We start from the raw sequence: 20134 nt of genomic DNA, 5'->3' as shown, positions 1-20134 counted from the left end.
AGAAAGAGGAAAGCTAGGGAAATCTTTCAACAACTCTGTTCTAAGTTTTTTTGTTTTTTTGTTTTGTTTTGTTTTGTTTTAAATATGATGCTATAAAAGGACATATTTTCTTTGTAACCTTGCAATGCATAATAATAGTTATTTTCCTAATGTGCCTGTTCATCTAAGATTATTCCAATGACTGGCACAGCCTTCAGAAGGGTAGAAATGCCCATTTCACAATTACCTGCCAGTATCTTGCTGTCACCCCACTTCAATCTTCCTGAGTTCCTTCCAGCTCTCACTGGGGCCCTACTAAGACACACAGGATTTGTGAGTTCTGGCTTGGATAATGTCCTCCTCTAAACACAAACCCTGCTGAATAAAGAGCCCAGCATTTACCCAGCTAATGAGTGCTTTCACCATAGAAAGCCTGGACATACACAGCTCACCTTCTCATTGTCTCCATTAATTTGCATACCTGAAATGCGCCCCAGCCCCTTCTCCTCATGTCCTTCCTACCCCACCCCAGGCTCACTAAGGATAAAATTGCAAAATGCTGAATTAGTCTTTTCTGTTTAGTTGAATGATTATTCTGTTCTGACCCCTGCCTTGCCCCTTTCTAAATGCACATCCTGGAAACCACTTTGCCCCAACTCAGGAGGTGTCATTTGGATTAAAACAGTGGATGGAAGAGTAGAGTGGAGGCACTGTAGCTAAAGAGTAAGATTAAATCTAAGCATGTTCCTTGTTTCCTTTATTTTATTGTAGACTGGTTATTCATACCAACCTTGGTCAAACTAGTTAGCTCTTTGATTCATTCAACCTTGTAAAAATATTTAAGTTACCATTCAAGTGGCAGCTTCATTACTTTTTCCATTGTACAAGGGCCTAGAACAAATAGTGACAAAAGAGAAACAACCAAGTTGCACAATATATGTCTTTGGTGGGAAAACTTTTATATAGTAATTCAACAAAGATTTATTAAGCATCTATTATGTGTTAGGCACTGTCTTGGTGCTGAGGATATCATGGTGAATAACACAGCCAAAGTCCCTGCTGTCATGTTAGATAGATAGATGGAGAGAGAGAAAGAAGAAAGAGAGAGAGAGAGAGAGAGAGAGAGAGAGAGAGAGAGATGGCTACAAATATACCTATATATAGATACTATAAGTATTATATGGACATATCCTATCTAATAATAGAGAAACATGGTAATTAGCGTGCGACCGCTACCCTTCCCATTGGCTAATCAGGGAGATATGCAAATTAACTGCCAACTAAGATGGTGGTTAACCGCCAACAAAGATGGTGGTTAATTTGCATATGTAGGCACAATGCTGGGAGGCGAAAGGGAAAGGACGGAAGAAGCCCCCTGCCACTGATGGTGATCCGAAACCCAGCGGGGAGCTAAGAGCTGGGGGCCGCCTTTGCCCTGCCCCCCAGCCGTGATGAGAGAACCGGGCGCCTTTGCCACCCCCGACCAGTGATCGCGAGCAGCAGGGGTGGAGCCCGCGATGGGAGCTGGGCAGGAGCGGAGCCGGCAGTCCAGGGAGCTAGGGGTCCCTCGCCCAGGCCTAAAGCATTGGCCAAAGACGTTAGGCCTGGGCAGGGGTGGAGCCTGCAATCCGGGGAGCTGGGGGTCCCCTGCACAGACCTAATGCCTTGGCCAGAGGCCTTAGGCCTGGGCACGGGCGGAACCAGTCATCACAGGGAGCAGGGGTGGAGTCAGCGATCCTGGGCAACTGGGGGTCCCCTGCCCAGGCCTAATGCCTTGGCCAGAGGCATTAGGCCTGGGCAGGGGCAGAGCCTGCAACCATGGGGAGCTGGGGGTCCCCTGCCCAGACCTAACACTCGGTCAGAGGTGTTAGGCCTGGGCAGGGGTGGAGTCAGCAATCGTGAGCAGCTGGTGGTCCCCTGCCCAGGCCTAATGCCTTGGCCAGAGGCGTTAGGTCTGGGCAGGGGCAGTGCCAGAGATCATGGGTAGCAGGGGCGGAGCCGGGGATGGTGGGAGCTGGGGGTCCCCTGCCCAGGCCTGACACCTCTGCTGGAGGCCTCAGGCCTGGGCAAGGGGCCGATCCGGGGATCGGAGGGTGATGAGGGTCAACTCCTCTGGCTGAGGCATCAGGCCTGGGCGGGGGGTGGAGCCAGCAATCAGAAGGGGCTGGGGGTCCCCTGCCCAGGCCTGAATCCTGGGCTAGAGGCATCAGGCCTGGGCGGGGGGCAGAGCCAGTGATGGGGGGAAATGAGGGTCCCCTGCCCAGGCCTGACGCCTCTGGCAGAGGCATCAGGCCTGGGCAAGGGGCCGATCCTGCAATTGGAGGGTGATGGGGGTCAACGCCTTTGGCCGAGGCGTCAGGCCTGGGCGGGGGGTGGAGCCAGCTATGGGAGGGAGATGGGAGTCCCCTGCCCAGGCCTTACACTTCTGGCAGAGGCATCAGGCCTGGGCAAGGGGCCAATCTGGCAATCGGAGGGTGATGGGGGTCAACGCCTCTGGCCAAGGGGTCAGGCCTGGGCAAGGGTGGAGCCCGTGATCAGGGGAGGTGGGGTTCCCCTGCCCAGGCCTGAAGCCTGGTCCAGAGGCGTCAAGCCTGGGGTGGGGGTGGGTGGGGTGCCAAGCCACAGATTGGTGTGAACTACAGAGGAAGCACCTTTTCTGACCGCTCATTGGTTAAGCTCCCTGTATGACACTGGTAATATTCTTAGTAACTTGCGTAATAAGAATCCAAAACGGTGACCTAGGGTTTTTCACCACACTCCTGGTGAAAAAAAACGAAGGTCTGCTGCTGGAGGGCTAAGAAATGTCATATCTTGCCTAGCCACTTTGGCTCAGTGAATAATGCCTTGGCCTGCCCACTGCTGGGTCTGGGTTCAATTCTGACCAAGGGCATGTACCTAGGTTGCAGGCTCCTCCCTGGCCCGGGCCCAGGTCAGGGCTCATGCAGGAGGCAACCAATCAAAGTCTTCCTCTCATTTTGATGTTTCTCTCTATCTTACCCTTTCTCTTTCACATTCTCTAAAAATCAATGGAAACATATCCTCAGGTGAGGATAAAAAAATAATAAAGAAATTATTATATGAAAGACACATCTTAAAAATGCCTAAAAAAAGTTGTCATTTTTTCATGGTGATGGGACTGGAGTCCGTGTTGATGAAAAAACGTTGCTGGCTGCGATGACTGGCAGTGGCTGCAGTAGCGGGGTGATGGGGCTGGTGCCTTCCCCTGATCAGCCCGGTCACCTCCCACAAAGGGAGGCCAGACTGCAGCTTAGGCCCACTCCCCAAGGGGAGCTGGGAGCGGGCCTAAGCCATCAATAGGACATCCCCTGAGGGCTCCCAGTATGTTAGAGGGGGCAGTCTGGGCTGAGGGACATTCCCCCCCCCCCCAGTGCACGAATTTTGTGCACCGGGCCCCTAGTATTATTATAATCTGCCATAAAATACAATAAAAACACACAGGATGGATGAAACTCATTAACTATTAAGCATAGGTTGTATATAAAATACTATCTTATGAAATATGAGGGGAACTCATGGGATGTTTTAAATATAAATAAAGAATAAGCAAGTAACTTGTGGGATAAAAAGGTGAACTTCATAAGATGTATTAAAAATTGTAAGTTATTTCCCTCTAAGACATGCTATAGAATATATGGTGGAACTAGGATGCTAGGGGGGATAGGGGGGATGGAAAGATCAAGTTATTAGGTATGGGCATGCAATCTCTGAGCTGACAATATGTCAGCCCTAAATTGACCATCCACTGGTGACACCCAGTACGGTCCTATTCTTGTTCCACACATGCTTTCTACCTTATTGAACATATGGAATATAGTTCTAATAACCAAATGTCCTTGTCTACTAATCTTATCATCTGTGTTATTCCTGGATATGTCTATTGATATTTCTCCTGATGGGTCATATTTTCTTGACTCTTTGCATGTCAGGTAATTTTTTTTATTAGGTGCCTCACATTGTGAATTTTACCTTAATGTGAACTGCATATTTTTGTATTCCTATATTCTTGAGCTTTATTCTTGGACACAGTTAAGTTACTTGGAAACAGTTTGATCCTTCTGAGGCTTGTGTCTTAAAAAATATGTTTTTATTGATTTTAGAGAGGAAGAGAAACATCGATGAAAGAGAGACATTGATTGGCTGCCTCCTGCATGCCCCCCACCAGGGATTGAGCCAGTAACCAGGCATGTGTTCTGACTAGGAATTAAACTGGTGACTTCCTGGTTTATGGGTCAATGCTTAACCACTGAGCAACACCAGCAAGGCCTGAGGCTTGCTTTTAAGGTTTGTTTTAAGTGGATCAAAGCAATGTTTAGACTGGACTAATTAATCCCCTCTACTGAGGCAATACCCTTCTGAGTACTCTATCTGATGTCCTGTGAAATATGCTGTTTTTCCATTCTGGCCAGTGGAAACAGAAACTATTTGGGCCTTGTGGGATTGTTCTCTCTAATCTATTCAGATGGTCTTTCCACAACCTCAGGTACTTTCTGCACACACAAGTGCTGGATAGAACTCGGCTGAGGATTCCAGATACACACACCTCTAGAACTCTATATGCAGTTTTCTCTTCTCTAGTACACGAGCTGCAGCCTCCGTCTATTCAATTCAGGACAATAACTGTGCTCCCCCCTGGGCTCCCGGCACCCTGGTATGCTCAAGGAACAGTATCTCTAGATATTTAGAATTCCACCATCTTATTTCTTAACAACTCTGCTTTGTAGCAAGTTTTTCCATATATTTAAGTGAAATCTTCTCTTGTAATTTCTACCCATTAATTATAATTTAATTCTTTTTCCACATGGCAGCTTTCCAAGTATCACTGTTCTTAGATGCTACCCCACTTCCCGGATCCTTCAATCATTTCTTTATGATATAATTTCCAGATTACTCACCATCTTGATGATTCACTCCTAGAAGATTTCCTATTTGTCTCTATTGCTGTTTGTGTGTGCAAACATTTTTTATTGGGAGATAATTGTAGAAGATGCAGTTGTAAGAAATCATACAGAGATATCTAGTACACCATTTAACCAGTTTTCCCCAGTGGACTCATCCTGCTAAACTATAGTACACTATCACAACCAGGACATTGACATTGATGCAATCACAGTTCCATCACCACTAGGATCCCTTCTGATGTTCTTTGAATGCCACACCCATTTGCTCCCTTAGCCACCATACCTAATCTCTGGCAACCACTAATCTGTTTTCCATTCCTACAATTTTGTCACCTCAAAAATGTTACATAAATGGAATCATACAGTATGCAACCTTTTAAAATTGTCTCTTTTTTTTTGCCTAGCATCATCCCCTTGGGATTCATTCAAGTAGTTGCAAGTACCAGTAGTCTGCTCCATTTATTGCTGAGCAGTATTCCATGGTATGGATGGATGTACCATGGTTTCTTTAACACCTGGGTTGTTTTCAGTTTGAGGCTACAAATAAAGCTTCCATAAACATTCATGTAGGTTTTTGTGTGCACATGAGTTTTCATTTCTCTGGGATAAATGACCAGGAAACAAATTGAGTCATAACTGTAGTTGCATGTTTAATTTTTAAAATTTTTCAATTAAAATTTACATTTAATATAATTTTATCTTAGTTTCAGGTGCACAGCATAATGGTTAGACATTTATATAATTTATGAAGTGATCCCCCTCGATAAGTCTAGTACACACCTGGCATCATACATAGATAATACGATATTACTGACTATATTCTCTATGCTGTACTTTATATCCCTGTGATTATTTTGTGATTATCAATTTGTACTTCTTAATACCTTCACTTTTTTCACCTATACCCATAATCCCCCTACCCTCTGGCAACCATCAGCTTGTTCTCTGCTGATGAACTGCCAAAAACACTACAGAGGTTCCTAAAAAAACTTGTTAATTTTGTTCTTTAGATTGCACACATAAGTGAAATCATATAGTATTTGTCTTTCTCTATCTGAGTTATTTCACTTAGCATAACCTCTAAGTCCATCCATGTTGTCAAAAATGGTAAGATTTCATTCTGTTTTATGGCCAAGTAATATTCCATTGTTTATATGTATCACATCTTCTTTATCCAGTTATCTATTGATGGGCACTTAGATTGCTCCCATATCTTGGCTACTGTAAATAATACTGCAATGAATATAGGGGTGCACATATCTTTTTGAAATTTTTCGAATACCCAGAAAGTGGAATTGCTAGGTCACAAAGTAGTTCTATTTTAATTTTTTTAAGGAACCTCCATAATGTTTTCCACAGTGACTGCATCATTTTGTATTCCCAGCAGTGCAAGAACATTCCCTTTTCTCAATGTCTTTACCAACACTTTTTGTGGATTTATTGATGGCAGCCATTCTGACAGGTGTGAGGCAATATCTCCTTGTGAGTTTAATTTGCATTTCTCTGATGATTAGTAATGTTGAGCATCTTTTCATAAGTCTATTGGCCATCTGTATGTCTTCTTTGGAGTAATGTCTATTGTTTGTTTGGTGTTAAGATGTATGAGTTTTTAATAAAGTTTGGATATTAAACCCCTTATCAGATGCATTATTGTTAAATATTTTCTCCCATTCAATAGGTTATCTTTTTATCTTGTTGATGGTTTCCTTTATTGTGCAAAAATGTTTTAGTTTGATGTAGTCCCATTTGTTTTTTTTCTTTTGTTTCCCTTGCCCAAGGAGATATATCAGGAAAATAATATTACTAAGAGCAATGTCAGCATCCAAATCGTGTATATACTTATGTCTATACCCAAGCACTTAAGTTTTTAGAGTGAGTGTAAATGTCATGGCATTTTAAATTTCAGGTTCTACCTGTTCATTGTTAGCATGTAAAAATGCAATTTTGTGCATTGCATTTGTATTATTACATGACCTTGCTGAGCTCACTTACTAGTTCAGTAGGTTTTCTTTTTTTCACTTGATATTTTCCATGTGGACAATCAGGTAATCTGCAAATAGGAATGGTTTTATTTTTTTCCAATATGTATGCCTTTTATTTATTTTTCTTGCCTTATTGCTATGACTAGAACTTGCAGTTCTATGTTGAATAAGAGCAGTGAGAATGTGCATCATTGCCTTATTCTGATCTTAGAAGGAAAGCATTCAGTCTTTCACCCCAAGTATGATGTTAGCTGTGGGTTTCTTGTAGATGTTATATATCAAGTTAAGGAAATTTCCCTCTGTTTCTAGTTCACAGAGCGTTGTTATTATGCATGGGGATTGGATTTTAAATACCTTTTCTGCATCAATAGATAGGATCATATGATTTTTCTTTTTTAGCCTAATGATATGGTGGATTACAATGATTGACTTTTGAATGCTGAACTTGCATACTTGGAATAAATTCTACTTGGTTGTGATATAAATTTTTTTACACACATTTTTGGTTTATATTTGCTAATATTTTATTGAGTATATTTGCATCTAAGTTCATGAGATATATTGATCTGTAGTTTTTATTTAATTGATTAGGAGTACTGCTTTTGCCTTGTTTTGGTATCAGAGTAATACTAGCCTCATAAAATGATTTGAGAAGTATTCTGTCCTTTTCTATTTTCTGGAACAGATTTGTGAAATTGGTGTTACTCCTTTAAATGTTTGGTAGAATTCTCCAGTAAAACCACTTGGACCTGGAGATTTCTTTTTCAGGGCCTTTTAAATACAAGCTCAATTATTTTTCTAACTAGAGGCCCGGTGCACAAAAATTTGTGCACTGGAGGGGGGGGTCCCTCAGCCCAGCCTTGCCCCCTATCACATACTTGGAGCCCTCACTGGATGTCTTACTCCCTGATCCCTGCTCCCCTTGGGGAGCAGGCCTAAGCCACAGTCTGGCCTCCCTTTGTGGGAGGTGACCAGGCTGATTAGGGGAAGGCACCAGCCCCATCACCCCGCTGCTGCAGCTACTGCCAGTCACCGCAGCCACCAAGGTGTTTTCATCAACACGGACTCCAGTCCCTTCACCATGAAAAAATGACAACTTTCTTTAGGCATTTTCAAGATGTGTCTTTCATAGGATATGACATTTCTTTATTATTTTTTTTATCCTCACCTGAGGATATGTTTCCATTGATTTTTATAGAATGTGGAAGAGAAAGGGTAAGACAGAGAGAAACATCAAAGTGAGAGGAACACTTTGATTGGTTGCCTCCTGCATGAGCCCTGACCTGGGCCCGGGCCAGGGAGGAGCCTGCAACCTAGGTACATGCCCTTGGTCAGAATTGAACCCAGACCCAGCAGTGGGCAGGCCGAGGCATTATCCACTGAGCAAAACCAGCTAGGACAGGATATGACATTTCTTAACCCTCCAGCAGTGGACCTTCCTTTTTTTCTCCAGGAGTGTGGTAAAAAACCCTAGATCACCTTTTTGGATTCTTATTACCCAAGTTACTAAGAATATTACCAGTGGAATACAGGGAGCTTAGCCAATGAGCGGTCAGAAAAGGTGTTTCCTCTATAGTTCACATGGATCCTCAACTGGGCCCCTGCCCAGGCCTAATGCCTCTGGCCAAGGCATTAGGCCTGGGCAGGGGATCCCCAACTCCCACAATTGCCAGCTCTGCCCCTGCTCCCCACCAGTTCTGGCTCCCTCCCTGCACCCCACCATCACCGGCTCTGCCCCTGCCCAGGCCTAACGCCTGTGGCCGAGGCATTAGGCCTGGGCAGGGGATCTCCAGCTCCCCCTGATTGCTGACTCCGCCCCTGCTTCCTGTGATCACTGGCTCCGCCCCTGCCCAGGCCTAATGCCTGTGGCTGAGGCATTAGACCTGGGCAGGGGACCCCCAGCCTCCCATGATTGCCAGCTCCACCCCTGCTCCCTGTGATGGCTGGCTCTGCCCCTGCCCAGGCCTAATGCCTGTGGCCGAGGCATTAGGCTTGGGCAGGGGACCCCCAACTCCCGCAATCACCGGCTCCGCCCCTGCTCCCCACCATTGCTGGCTCCCTCCCTGCTCCCACCATCACCAGCTCCACCCCTGCCCAGGCCTAATTCCTCAAGGCATTAGGCCTGGGCAGGGGACCTCTCAGCTCTGATTGCAGGCTCCGCTGGGTGCCTATGTATGCAAATTAACCACCATCTTTGTTTAGTTAATTTGCATACTAATCCGAATGGCTGGTGGGCATAGCGAAGGTATGGTCAATTTGCATGTTTATCTATTATTAGGTAAGATGGTTATAAGACTGTTAAGATGGTGTATTTTATTTTGGTTGAGTTTTGATAGTTCGTGGGTTTTGAGGAATTATCCCATTTCTTCTAAGATGATGAATTTATGATCGTGAAGTTGTTCATAGTATTTCCTTATTATCCTTTTAATGAATACAGTATCTGCAGTGATATCCTGTTTCATTCTTGACTTGGTGATTTGTGCCTCCTCTCTTTTTATCTTTGTCAGTTCTGCTGTTTATTCAAGTAAATATAAATATTCAAGTCTGATGATGAGCCCATTAGAAATATTCTTCATTTCTGTTACTGTATTTTTCTTTATTTCCAGCCATTTGATCCTTTCTTATACTTTCCATCTCTATTGAAATTACCTATCTGATCTTGCATGTTGTCGGTTTTCCATTAGAGCCTTTAACATAGTAATCATAATTATTTTAAAATATCTCTATAATATTTCCAATGGCTGTGCCATCTAACTCTTATTCTGAGGATTGCTTTGTCTCTTCAAACTGCCTTTTTTTTTTTTTTTTTTTTTTTTACTTTTTGGCATGCCTTGTAATTTTGTTGTTGTTGAAAGCCAGAAATTTTGGTAAATAAGCCTTTAGTATAGGAATTTTTATTTAATCTAGCCAGAAATTGGGCTTTGTTGAGGTTTGTTTTTCATATGGCATAAAAACTTAGAATTCCTCTAGTGAACTTTTTTCTTCCTCCTAATTTTGAGGTTTCCTTTTCTGCTGTTCCTCGGACAAAGTGCATCTGAAGCTCTCCCTGCTGTAATCCACTGTTGTTATTCCTGGAGTTTTGTTAGTGTGCTAGTGGGGCATGGAAGGGGTGGTCTCTAATATTCTAAGCCTCAGTTTCAGAGGTGTTGCTTTCACATATGCTTCTGCCCCTTGTCCAGAGATAGACTCCTCACCCACAGTGTCTTCCCCTAGATGGAGTAGGTGGATCCAACAGTGTTCTCAGTCAATAGCCTTAAGGCTCTTCTCCCTAAAAATTAAATCTTTATTTTTTAGGTGAGATGGGGGGACTGGCTGGGTGGAATTCCCTTCCCCCAGCTGCAATATATTTCACCAGTGCCTTCAGACCATGTCTTTCCACTCTACCAAATAAGCCTTTTGTTTCTTAAGAGACCAATGTCTGAGTGGAATTCTCAATGATTCCTGAGCTAGCATCCAGGCTACACCATGAGTTTTCTCTGATTTTCCTTGATCCTCCTTGTGAGAGCCTGGTGGGAATCTTGGAGGAAAGGCCTGCAAAAGGATGCTTTACAATCTCAAGCAAGTCCATAGCCTCCAGAAATTCATTAAATTTTCTAGCTTGATTTTTCCATTCACTTCTATGGCGTCTGGTGGCTTTTGTCCCTGGTAAGCAAATGCTTCAGTTCCATGTCTCACAGAAAGTGCCTCTCTCCAGATTTTGGAATAGCTATTTGCTGTGAAAACTCAGTTCCCTTTTTAATTTCCAGTCTGTTCAGATTTTTTTTGGTAAGCATGAGAAGGACATCTCACAGCTTTCTATATCTCTGAGCTTAAACTGTAAGCCATATTCAATCATATTTGACCTACAAAAATGTCAATTTCATGTCCAACCTAATAGACTATGGCATAGTTTCTAGATAGTGTGCCTTGTGTTGCTGCAGCCACAGTTTAACTAGAGATTTCTGAAAAAGGTTGCTATGGGTTATTTTATACATAACTCATTGAAAGGGAGATGATTCTCTCCATGACAGTGGTCCTCAAACCTGAGCATGCATCAAAATCACCAGGAAGACTTATTACAACACAGATTTCTGGGTACCTCTCCAGAATTTCTGTTTCAGTAGGTCTGGGGCACGGCTGAAGAATTTTGATTTCTACTGAGTTCCTGGTTGGTGATGCTACTACTGCTTTTCTGGGGATCACACTGGAAGAATCCTATGGCATGTCTTGGAGGCCTGAGGCTCATCTACATGTCCTACTCTTCATCACTTTGAGGACATATGTTCAGCCCTGAGGGGTAGCAGCAGCAGTTAGGTTCTCAAGTGACTTCAGAGAAGTGTCAAGAGTAAAGTTTCAGGAATATGCTCACCCCCTAATTCATTCTTTTTCCAGAGTGAATCTAATTTTTAAAATAATGCATTATGTCTTAAAACAGAGGTATCCACAGTTTTCTAATATTATAGTGGATGACAGTCTTAGAGATAACAGTATACAGACAATGTGAACTTGTTTTGAGATCCGTGGTGATGTAAGCACTCTCCTTAGGGTCTGGGTGTTGGCTGAGACTCAAGTACAAATCAGGTGCCTCTGTAGGCTTTCTTCATAACTGTTTTCTTATGTCATAAATCTTCCCTAATGGTACAGCTTTGCAAATAGTTTTCATAAAGGTAAAAGTAGGCTTCTCAAATTTACAGAATAATTCCATTCGATATCAGTCATAAATACCAATTCATCTATTCAGTCAAAAAATATGCATCAAATGCTTACTATGCACCTGGCAATGTTTTAGATGCTGGGCATTTAGCCTCTCTGATGAGGTGACATTTGAGCAGTGACTGGCCAGAAGGAAGAGAGCCAGATCTGACCCCCACCAAGGTTTAGGCAAATATAACCTTAGGGGTAGATGGGAGGTTAGTCAGTTTTGTATCCTAATGTTAATTTAACTATGTTTACAATCAGGCACTCGCTAAAAGTCTCAGATAATTCACACTGCACTCTACTGGTAGGAATAATCTTAAAGATAAATCAGAAATGTAGATATAGATTTAAACCCAAAGGTGTTCACCACATCTTTATAACACAGAAAATTGTAAATAGCCACAATGCCCTTCTTTCTCTGAACTCCCACCCTCAAGATGCCATTGAGCACCTCTCCTCCACAGTTCCAAAGCCCCTGGACTTCTCTCTGTGCTCATGTTCTTGTAGTGTGGAAGACTTGCCTACTTACCTATCTATTTCCCCCATTTGAGCTCCTTGAGGACAGTTGCATTCAGCAGCACATCTTTAGAAATATGTTCAAAGAAAGATTGGTTAAGTGCTCTCTTGCATATCTGTAGACAGAATATTATGCAGTCATTACAGATCATATTTTTGAAAAAAATTCACAACAACGAAATAATACTAAGTATAAAAACCAGACTATAAAACTATATACACAGAATAACCTCAATTATGAGACACCAAAATAATTAAAGGCTTATCCGAATGAGATTAGGATAATTTCTGCCTTTCCCTTTGTAGTTTTTATTTTCTACTCTGAGTATATTAGCTTCACAATCAGAAAAAAAGTGAGTTTAATATTCCAGGTGATTGGGTTCTACATTTGAACCCACAGCTATCACTTAGGTCCTCTAAACCTTAGAAGATTCATTGGTAGGACTCTTGTCAATAGGTTTGTCCTTAGCACATGGTATCCTATATTATCTTGAAGATTTACATCCTCAGCTCCACCTCCCTGTTGCATTTCCCCCAACACCTCTCCCAAAATCTTAGCACTATATTCATATAAAAGTTCTACCTCCAACCTGAAGTTCCCTCTGAGACTTCTCCCTCTCTCAATCCATGTACTTCTCATTCCAGTTTTATTTCCTCCAAGGAGACTGCCCTGATTTAGAACAAACAAGAACATTTTAAGTACCTCCTGGGGCCAAGGCAGGGGCATGGGTGGGTGTTTCATACAAGTGTCCAGTCCCTGTTGACCTACCTCCCTTAAGCATTCAACAGCAGAGCTTCAGTCCCAGCCAAGTGCTCGGTTCTCTCAGACTGAGATTCAAACTAAGAAATAATCATGAAGCTTGAAGAGAATCCACTCCATTTCTCCTATAGCATCTCTGTTTTTCTTTTAGGAAATAACCCTGGAAATGTTATTGATTTTTTCATGGTTTTTCTGTTTGGCTTCAGGATGGCCTTATCAGCTTGGTTAGTTTAAAAATTGGTTTATAAACTCCTTAAAACTTTTTTTAATTAATAGAAACTATAATGAAGTTTTGCATTTCCAGGGCACTTTCCCACCAAGAGCTCAAAGCTTGCCAATGAATCTTAGTTTCCTGGAGAACTAGTAAAATCCTATAGAGGTGAGAGGGAAGGTAGGCATTTGAGACTTAAATACATTGCTAGATCTGCATGATATAAATAAATTTGCTGCCATTTAAAGAGAACTGCCCCATAAAGCTGGTTTTCCAGGAATTCATCTCTTCTTTTATTCATTTTTTTAATCTTTCTATTTTTTTATCTAAAAAAATTCTAGCATTCTAGCCACAACCTACTAGGTTACCTTGTTCTGTGTTTGATTGAAATATTTTAACACCTGTTGCTCCAAAAAGAAAAGAGGAATAGCCCAGTTAACTGTGAACTCTGAACTCACAAGCGTAATGAGCACACACTGTCATTTACAGGAAGGAGCTGTCCCACGGCCATTCCAATTTGGAATTGATTAAAAAGGCATGAAATAAAAACACCTCTCAGGAACCTGCATCTACTTCATGGATCCTCCTGGGCTTCAGGGACCATATTCTACTCCATGTATCAGGAACCAAGCCTCGGTGACCCTAAGAACAGAGCTAGGAATGACAGCAACGGTTCATCGCCTTGAGATATATGACCCCTACTCTTTCTTTACATTACTGGCAAACATTTCTTTCTGGCTAGGAGTTTTCTGTGCCTTGGAAATTGTATTTCTTCATTAGAGCTAATTTTGGGAATGGCATTTTCTTCTCCAGGCTTTGGTCATAACTGCCACGCCTTCTCTCTGTGGGCCACTGAAATTAGCCATAAAGAACACCTATTACCTATGCACATATTGCTTTGTTACAGTTCTCATTTGTACAAAGTGAAAGAGAAAATATTTTTACCAAGCCTTCTGGGTGCTAAAACACCTTGATATTAATTTGTGCTAAAATAACTGGAGGACTAATACCTAATCTCATATAAAGAAGAGACCATGATGACCTTAAGTTCCAATGCAAAGGCTTTTGTGGGGACCCCAGGATTATTTTTATACAGACAGATGGCAACCATAATATATATATATATATATATATATATATCCGTCCATCCAACTGGTAGGTATAACGTGCACTGACCACCAGGGGTCAGACGCTAACTGCAGGAGCTGCCATGATGTGCACTGGCCATTTAAAAATAAACGGCACCACGGACCTGGCACCGACAAACCAACACTTGGCTTCCCCCAAGTGAGACACAGGCCCTGCCACCACCCTGGAATGACAACCCACCAAATTGCAGCCAACGCTGCCAAGACCCCATGGTGCAAATTGTAGCCCACAGCCCAGCCCAACCCTGAAACAGTCGCTGTGGGCACCAGGTAATCATGTCACATAGCAACACCCAGCTTCCTCTCCCTAGCAACTAGCCTCTTTGGAGTTTCTTCAGCCCAGGGACATGACTTGCTTTATAGCCAGGTGCAAACATTTTACAGTTTAACCAAATGTTTGTGAAGTGTTTTCATGTGCCTCATCTCATTTGATCCTCACAGAAGTCCTGGAGTAGGTAGACAGGAGACTTGGTAGAATCCTATTTTCTTTTCATTAGCAGGAAAACGGAGATTTAGAAAGTTTAGAAACTTGACCTGCCTGAAAAGAAGTAAGAAATGGTAGAACTTGAAAATGACTTCAGGTTTTCTCACTGCAGAGAACATAGTCAAACACTGGTACAGTTAAATATTTTACCCTTTGTTCTCCATGTGTGATCTACAATAATAATCTGCTTCATGTTGATATTTACTGCTGTGTTGCTGACAATTACCTGAAAGAGAAGTCGGGGTGCTTCACTGGGTTGGAAAAAGTTTAGCTAAATCAGAAAGCAGGTCTAATTAAGCAAGTTTATTCTATATCTATAAAAGGCTAAGTTGACTTGCGCATGTGCGATCACATAAAGCTCTCACGGGTGCCAATTGCATGCGTGTTTCGATCTGTCATTGTCGATCATAAATTTGGTTGACACTTCTATTATAGAGAAAGGGCGAATAGCGATATTAAAATATTTCTTCTAATTAATTTCCTTTCAATGTGCACGAATCCGTGCACTGGGACACTAGTAAATTATACACCCTAGCCCTGACTGGTTTGGCTCAGTGGATGGAGCGTCGGCCTGCGGACTGAGAGGTCCCAGGTTCGATTCTGGTCAAGGGCATGTACCTTGGTTGCGGGCACATCCCCAGTGGGGGGTGTGCAGGAGGCAACTGATTCGATGTTTCTCTCACATCGACGTTTCTAACTATCTCTCTCCCTTCCTCTCTGTAAGAAATCAATAAAATATATTTAAAAAAATTATACACCCTATAGTTTTCCCATCATGAAAGGAAATAAAACCTCATCATTAGTAACCAAAGACACACATGTGATACTACTAGATACAGGCTGTCTTTAAGGGAGAAAACAAATCATGTACTTGAGTACACTGTCTAGAGCGCTGTGTATGAATAAAAGCGGCTTTACATTGCGCAGCTGGTGCTGCTCAGTGGTTGAGCGTTGACCTATGAACCAGGAGGTCACAGTTTGATTCCCAGTCAGGGCACATGCCTGGGTTGCCAGCTTGATCCACAGTGGGGGGAGGGGGGTGCAGGAGGCAGGCAATCAATGATTCTCTCTCATCATTGATTTTTCTTTCTCTCTCCCTTTCCCTTTCTCTCTGAAATCAATAATATATATATTTAAAAAGAGGCTTTACACAATTATTTGAATAACAATAACTTAATTATTTTTACTCTAAAAATTAGATCTTACTAGAAATTTCTGTTTAAATCTGAGTGTAAAATTTAACACCTTAAAAACAGAAATCACAGCCACAGATTTTAATGTATTATTTCTGTTCACTTGAGAGAGAAGGTGGGCACTATAGTCCATGTCCTCTGAAGGCATTTCTATGAGAATAATCAAATTGTGTAAAATGGAGAAAAATGGTTTAAATTCCAAGAAATCATCCCTCTTGGGCCAGGACAACTTTAACCAAAAATATTTTCACAAAATTTAATTTTAATCATCTTCTTTACAAAGCACAATACTTACGACTTTTCTAAATACAACTTTAGAAAATGAAGCAAAAAATAATTTCCATTAGATGCTGGTGGAGTCCATGCTGAACACAAAAGAATTTTTTCAAAAGTGATACTTCCAAGCTTCTTAATGTTTTTTGTTGGGTCCATTTTGTAAAGAGTGAAAATGGTGGCTGTTCGGACAGTGGCTCATCCAGTTTCATGATGTAGAATCCTCTTGCTGGTTAGCCCAAGGGTCATTAATGAAGCTGGATATGCCAACTTCTTCTAGAATCACGTCTCTCTCTGCTTATACAAAGAAAGCCAGTGGCATCTATGAGGGGAAGATGACAGCCCTCTACATTCCAGGTTTCCAGTGCCCCATGAGGACACTCCAACTTCTCAATGTAGTTATTAACAATCCTACTCTGTGTACACATCATATAAAACTACATCATTAGGGATTTTCATGATGAGTACATGAGAAATCCAAACATCAAAGAATCCAAGCTTCATTCTTATATTAGGTGGTAGGAAATCTCTGAAGGCTTCAAGTTTAACACAAATGCTTAGAACAGTCAAGGGGTACAGGAATGTTTTATGCTGCTCTTGGAAACTTGGCACTCCTGGTCCCAAGCACATTGAGAGCAAGGCTGCTGAAAACACATGGGAATGAAGGTTGGGAGGTTTCTTTGCTTACACACTTATCTTCCCTTAACTCACTTTCTTAACCCTGGCAGACCAGGTGTCCAGGTCCTGTAAATACTCTGGAGGAAGTAGCAGCCTCAAGCAGCAAGGATGAGTATGTAGGCAAGAGGAAGGCGGGGAAAGAGAGAAAGGAAGATACTTTTATTTGTAATACTTTCGATGATCAATAACATGTGGTGATTTTTTTTTGCATCACTTCTTCAGTGTTATCAATTCTCATTCATTCTGGTTGTGAAGATCTATTAATGTTTATTATTTTTACTCTAAAACCCAGGAAATAGACAAAGCAGCTTTTTAGAAACACAAAAAACATCTTCAGATACCATTAAGGGACCACCACCCCCAACCCCCAAACAATTTTGCTATACAGTATGTCCCCTTATTTTCAGCTAAGGATGAGAAAGCAGTCACACAGACTAAGGCTGAACTGTTCATTTGCTACAAAGATAAAGCAGACAAGCAAACACGTTTCCTTGGGAGGGAAAAAGCAATTCAAAAAACGCCAGAAAGAACCAATGGCTACACTTTAACAAGAGCCCCCACCTCCCATTCCCTTGCACCTAAGGAAGGGGTTACAAGAGATGGAGGCATATGACATTATGTGAGTACAGCTGAAACAATAACACACACAGATAACCCAGTGCAGGAAATAATACAACTTCCCTCCCTCGTTTTTATTTGCATTTTACTTTTATTTATTTTTGCTTTAATAATGCATATTCTGTTCACGCAAAAGGTGCAAAGGACAGGAGGCAAGGGTTTAACTTAGCTGATGAAAAATCAAGCAGGGGTGACATTTCTAGTTTCATGAACAACCTAAAACTAGGAGAACTTAACAATTGCAGCTGGTACCACAGAGCACGCCCAACTTCACAGCTGTCTCCTCTTAGGACCTTTGGCTAGGGGAGAGAAGCTTTGAAGACAGTAGCCTCTAGTGGACTTTGATAAGTGGCTAAAAAAAAAATTTGTTTTAAATCATGGTAGCTGCATCACAAAAGTTCCAATCAAGAGGGTGGTAAAAAGAAGGCACAGATCATTGCAAATACCAGATTTTCTCTTTCTCCTTTTGTAAATATACCATCACATATAAGCTAAAATTGATCTCAGGGTGGTGGGGTTTGCTGGCAGGAGAAGGGACGGGTTGGACCTAAAATTGCATATGTAATAGACTCCTAGAGGGGACACAAAGCAAGGCAGCTTTCCGCCTGCAGCAAAAGAAAGGGATGCTTGCTCTGGACTATGTGTAATACAAATACTGGGGGAATCTGTGACAAAACACGATTAAAAAATCATAAAATTATAAAGCTTGTAAACGAATAATCTGAAATTACATTTTATTAATGGAAAATATCATCAAAATAGTACCACTATGGACTAAACTGCCTGAGTTTTCATTTCGCATGAGATCTCATAGTAAAAAAGCCTTTAGCACAATTTGCTCTGTTTAAGTCACAACCAGTGCCAGACCCAGGACTATACCATGGGGAAGAGTCTCCTCTTGGATGGAATTTGTGTTGTGCTATCAAGATTTTTGTGCTAATCTTTCAAACTGGGACATATTGAGGCAAATCTTTAATCTTTTGGCACAAGGTTATTTTGGCTGGGGCGGAAAATTTGAGTCTTGGACTCAGGATGAATAATGCGACATTTCATTGATCAAGTATTCATTTTGATTGAAGAGCTTTCTTTATGTCATTAACTTCCATCTATAAAAGAAAAAGAAGAGCCAACAAAATCATAATGAATTTATAATGAATTGGCTGGTTTGATAGAAGCTTAAAGATAATCACCCTGGTTGATTGAAAGAAAATAATCAACCTGATGAGCTTAAAGGCAAAATGGGTAAAATGACATCTGAATGAAGAGTTGATAATAATGCCAGAAATGCACAAACCTATAGAACAGGCATGCAGATGGAATGCGCTAGGAAATAGTAACAACTGTTCTAGTTTCCTGGCCAGAGGGTGGGGCAGGCTGTCCTGACCTGCGGGACCACATGGCAGTGTTGGAAGGTAGCAGTGGTTGGGCCCAGGGTGGTATCTGTCAGCATTTCCAAAGTGATAACAAGCAGTTATCTATCTTTCTTTAAGCAGCATGGGTCCTAATCACCATTGGATGAAAGCTGAAAGTCTTCCTTTGGCCATTTGGTAACAGCTGAGTTGGATCTGAGGGGTACAAGGCTCTGACACTCTGATGGTACTGACACAACCATCAGGGAGAAGTAAAAAGATAAAGAGCAAGTGCCAAGTGTGGGCAACTGTGGTTCTTGGAATCCCAACGACCACATATCAAAAGCCAACTGGCCATGGGGTCTCCCCAATGCTATGCCCTCTGGCCATTACTACAATGAGACCTCTGGAAACCAGGGGAAACTTTTCACTGAGGACATGTTTCAGGTAAATTCCAAGTGAAAAACCCAATTGGGGGTACAGTTACTAATGTCTTCCTTCCCCAAGCTTCCTGGATCCTAGGAAAGGATGCAAAGTGAGTCTATAAAATTCTAAGAAAATTGCCATAGGAAGTATGCCTAAATCTGCAGAGAAGTACCAATCATTTATTTTCAAAATAAAGCCCTGATGCCTCCCCTGCCCCCAACTGAGCCTCTCATGAGGCAGGACCCCAAGGGACCCACCTGCAGTCGAAGCCGGATTTTTTTCTCTTCATCCAACTCTGACAGTAACTGCTTAATCTCTCGTCTGAAAAGCAAACAACAATGAAATTAAACAAAAGTCCAGACTTTCTCAATAAGAGATAAGAAGCCTCCTCTCACTACAAAATCATTCTGACTCTTTTGCAAGGAAAATGTGGACAGAACACTGTCTTCTTTGCATTGTTATTGCTTAAAATTTATCAGAGATAGAAAGTTGCCATTATTTCTGGGCTCCCAAAATATGTAGATATCAAATAGAAGGTCTGACATGATCTTTAAGATCCCTCAGTTGAAGCTTCTCCTAAAAGATGACGGGGGAAACTGAGGCCTAGAGAGATGGCCAACTTGTTCAGTGACTAGGCTCCAGGTATCCAGGTTCATATTCTGTTGTCTTTCCTCTCTGCCATCTTGACTGGAAACTACCCCTTCATTATAGGTTACTGGTTTTCAAATGTACTTACATAATCATTTTCATTGTAGATATTTTTTACCATTCCATACCTTCTGACTTCTAACCCTTTGACTATTTTTTGTCACTGCATATGGCACAGGGTAATATTTATGTGTGCTAGCTATTTTCGCTTACAGATCTTTCTCCCCATCGAAGTGTTCCTTGAAGATGAACGGTGGGGAGAGAGCATGTGTG

The 20134-nt window shown here is 41.9% G+C and overlaps 1 protein-coding gene across 8 annotated transcripts in view; it reads right to left on the bottom strand.

Moving 5' to 3' along the window:
- Positions 1-16958: 16958 nt before the first annotated feature.
- SH3KBP1 (SH3 domain containing kinase binding protein 1) overlaps positions 16959-20134 on the bottom strand; it is a 332666-nt gene continuing 329490 nt past the window's right edge. For all 8 annotated transcript variants that reach the window (XM_036304656.1, XM_036304652.1, XM_036304658.1 and 5 more), the window contains 2 exons: positions 19471-19534; positions 16959-18544 (listed from right to left, as the gene is read on the bottom strand). In XM_036304656.1, coding sequence (XP_036160549.1) covers positions 18503-18544; positions 19471-19534 — 106 coding nt within the window. In that variant the 3' untranslated portion in view covers positions 16959-18502. The remainder of the gene's footprint in view (positions 18545-19470; positions 19535-20134) is intronic.

This window comes from Myotis myotis, unplaced genomic scaffold, assembly GCF_014108235.1.
Source record: "Myotis myotis isolate mMyoMyo1 unplaced genomic scaffold, mMyoMyo1.p scaffold_m19_p_4, whole genome shotgun sequence".
NCBI classification, from domain to species: domain Eukaryota; kingdom Metazoa; phylum Chordata; class Mammalia; order Chiroptera; family Vespertilionidae; genus Myotis; species Myotis myotis.
The sequence above is the reverse complement of the archived record's forward strand: the minus strand, read 5'-3'. Positions and strand labels throughout refer to the sequence as shown.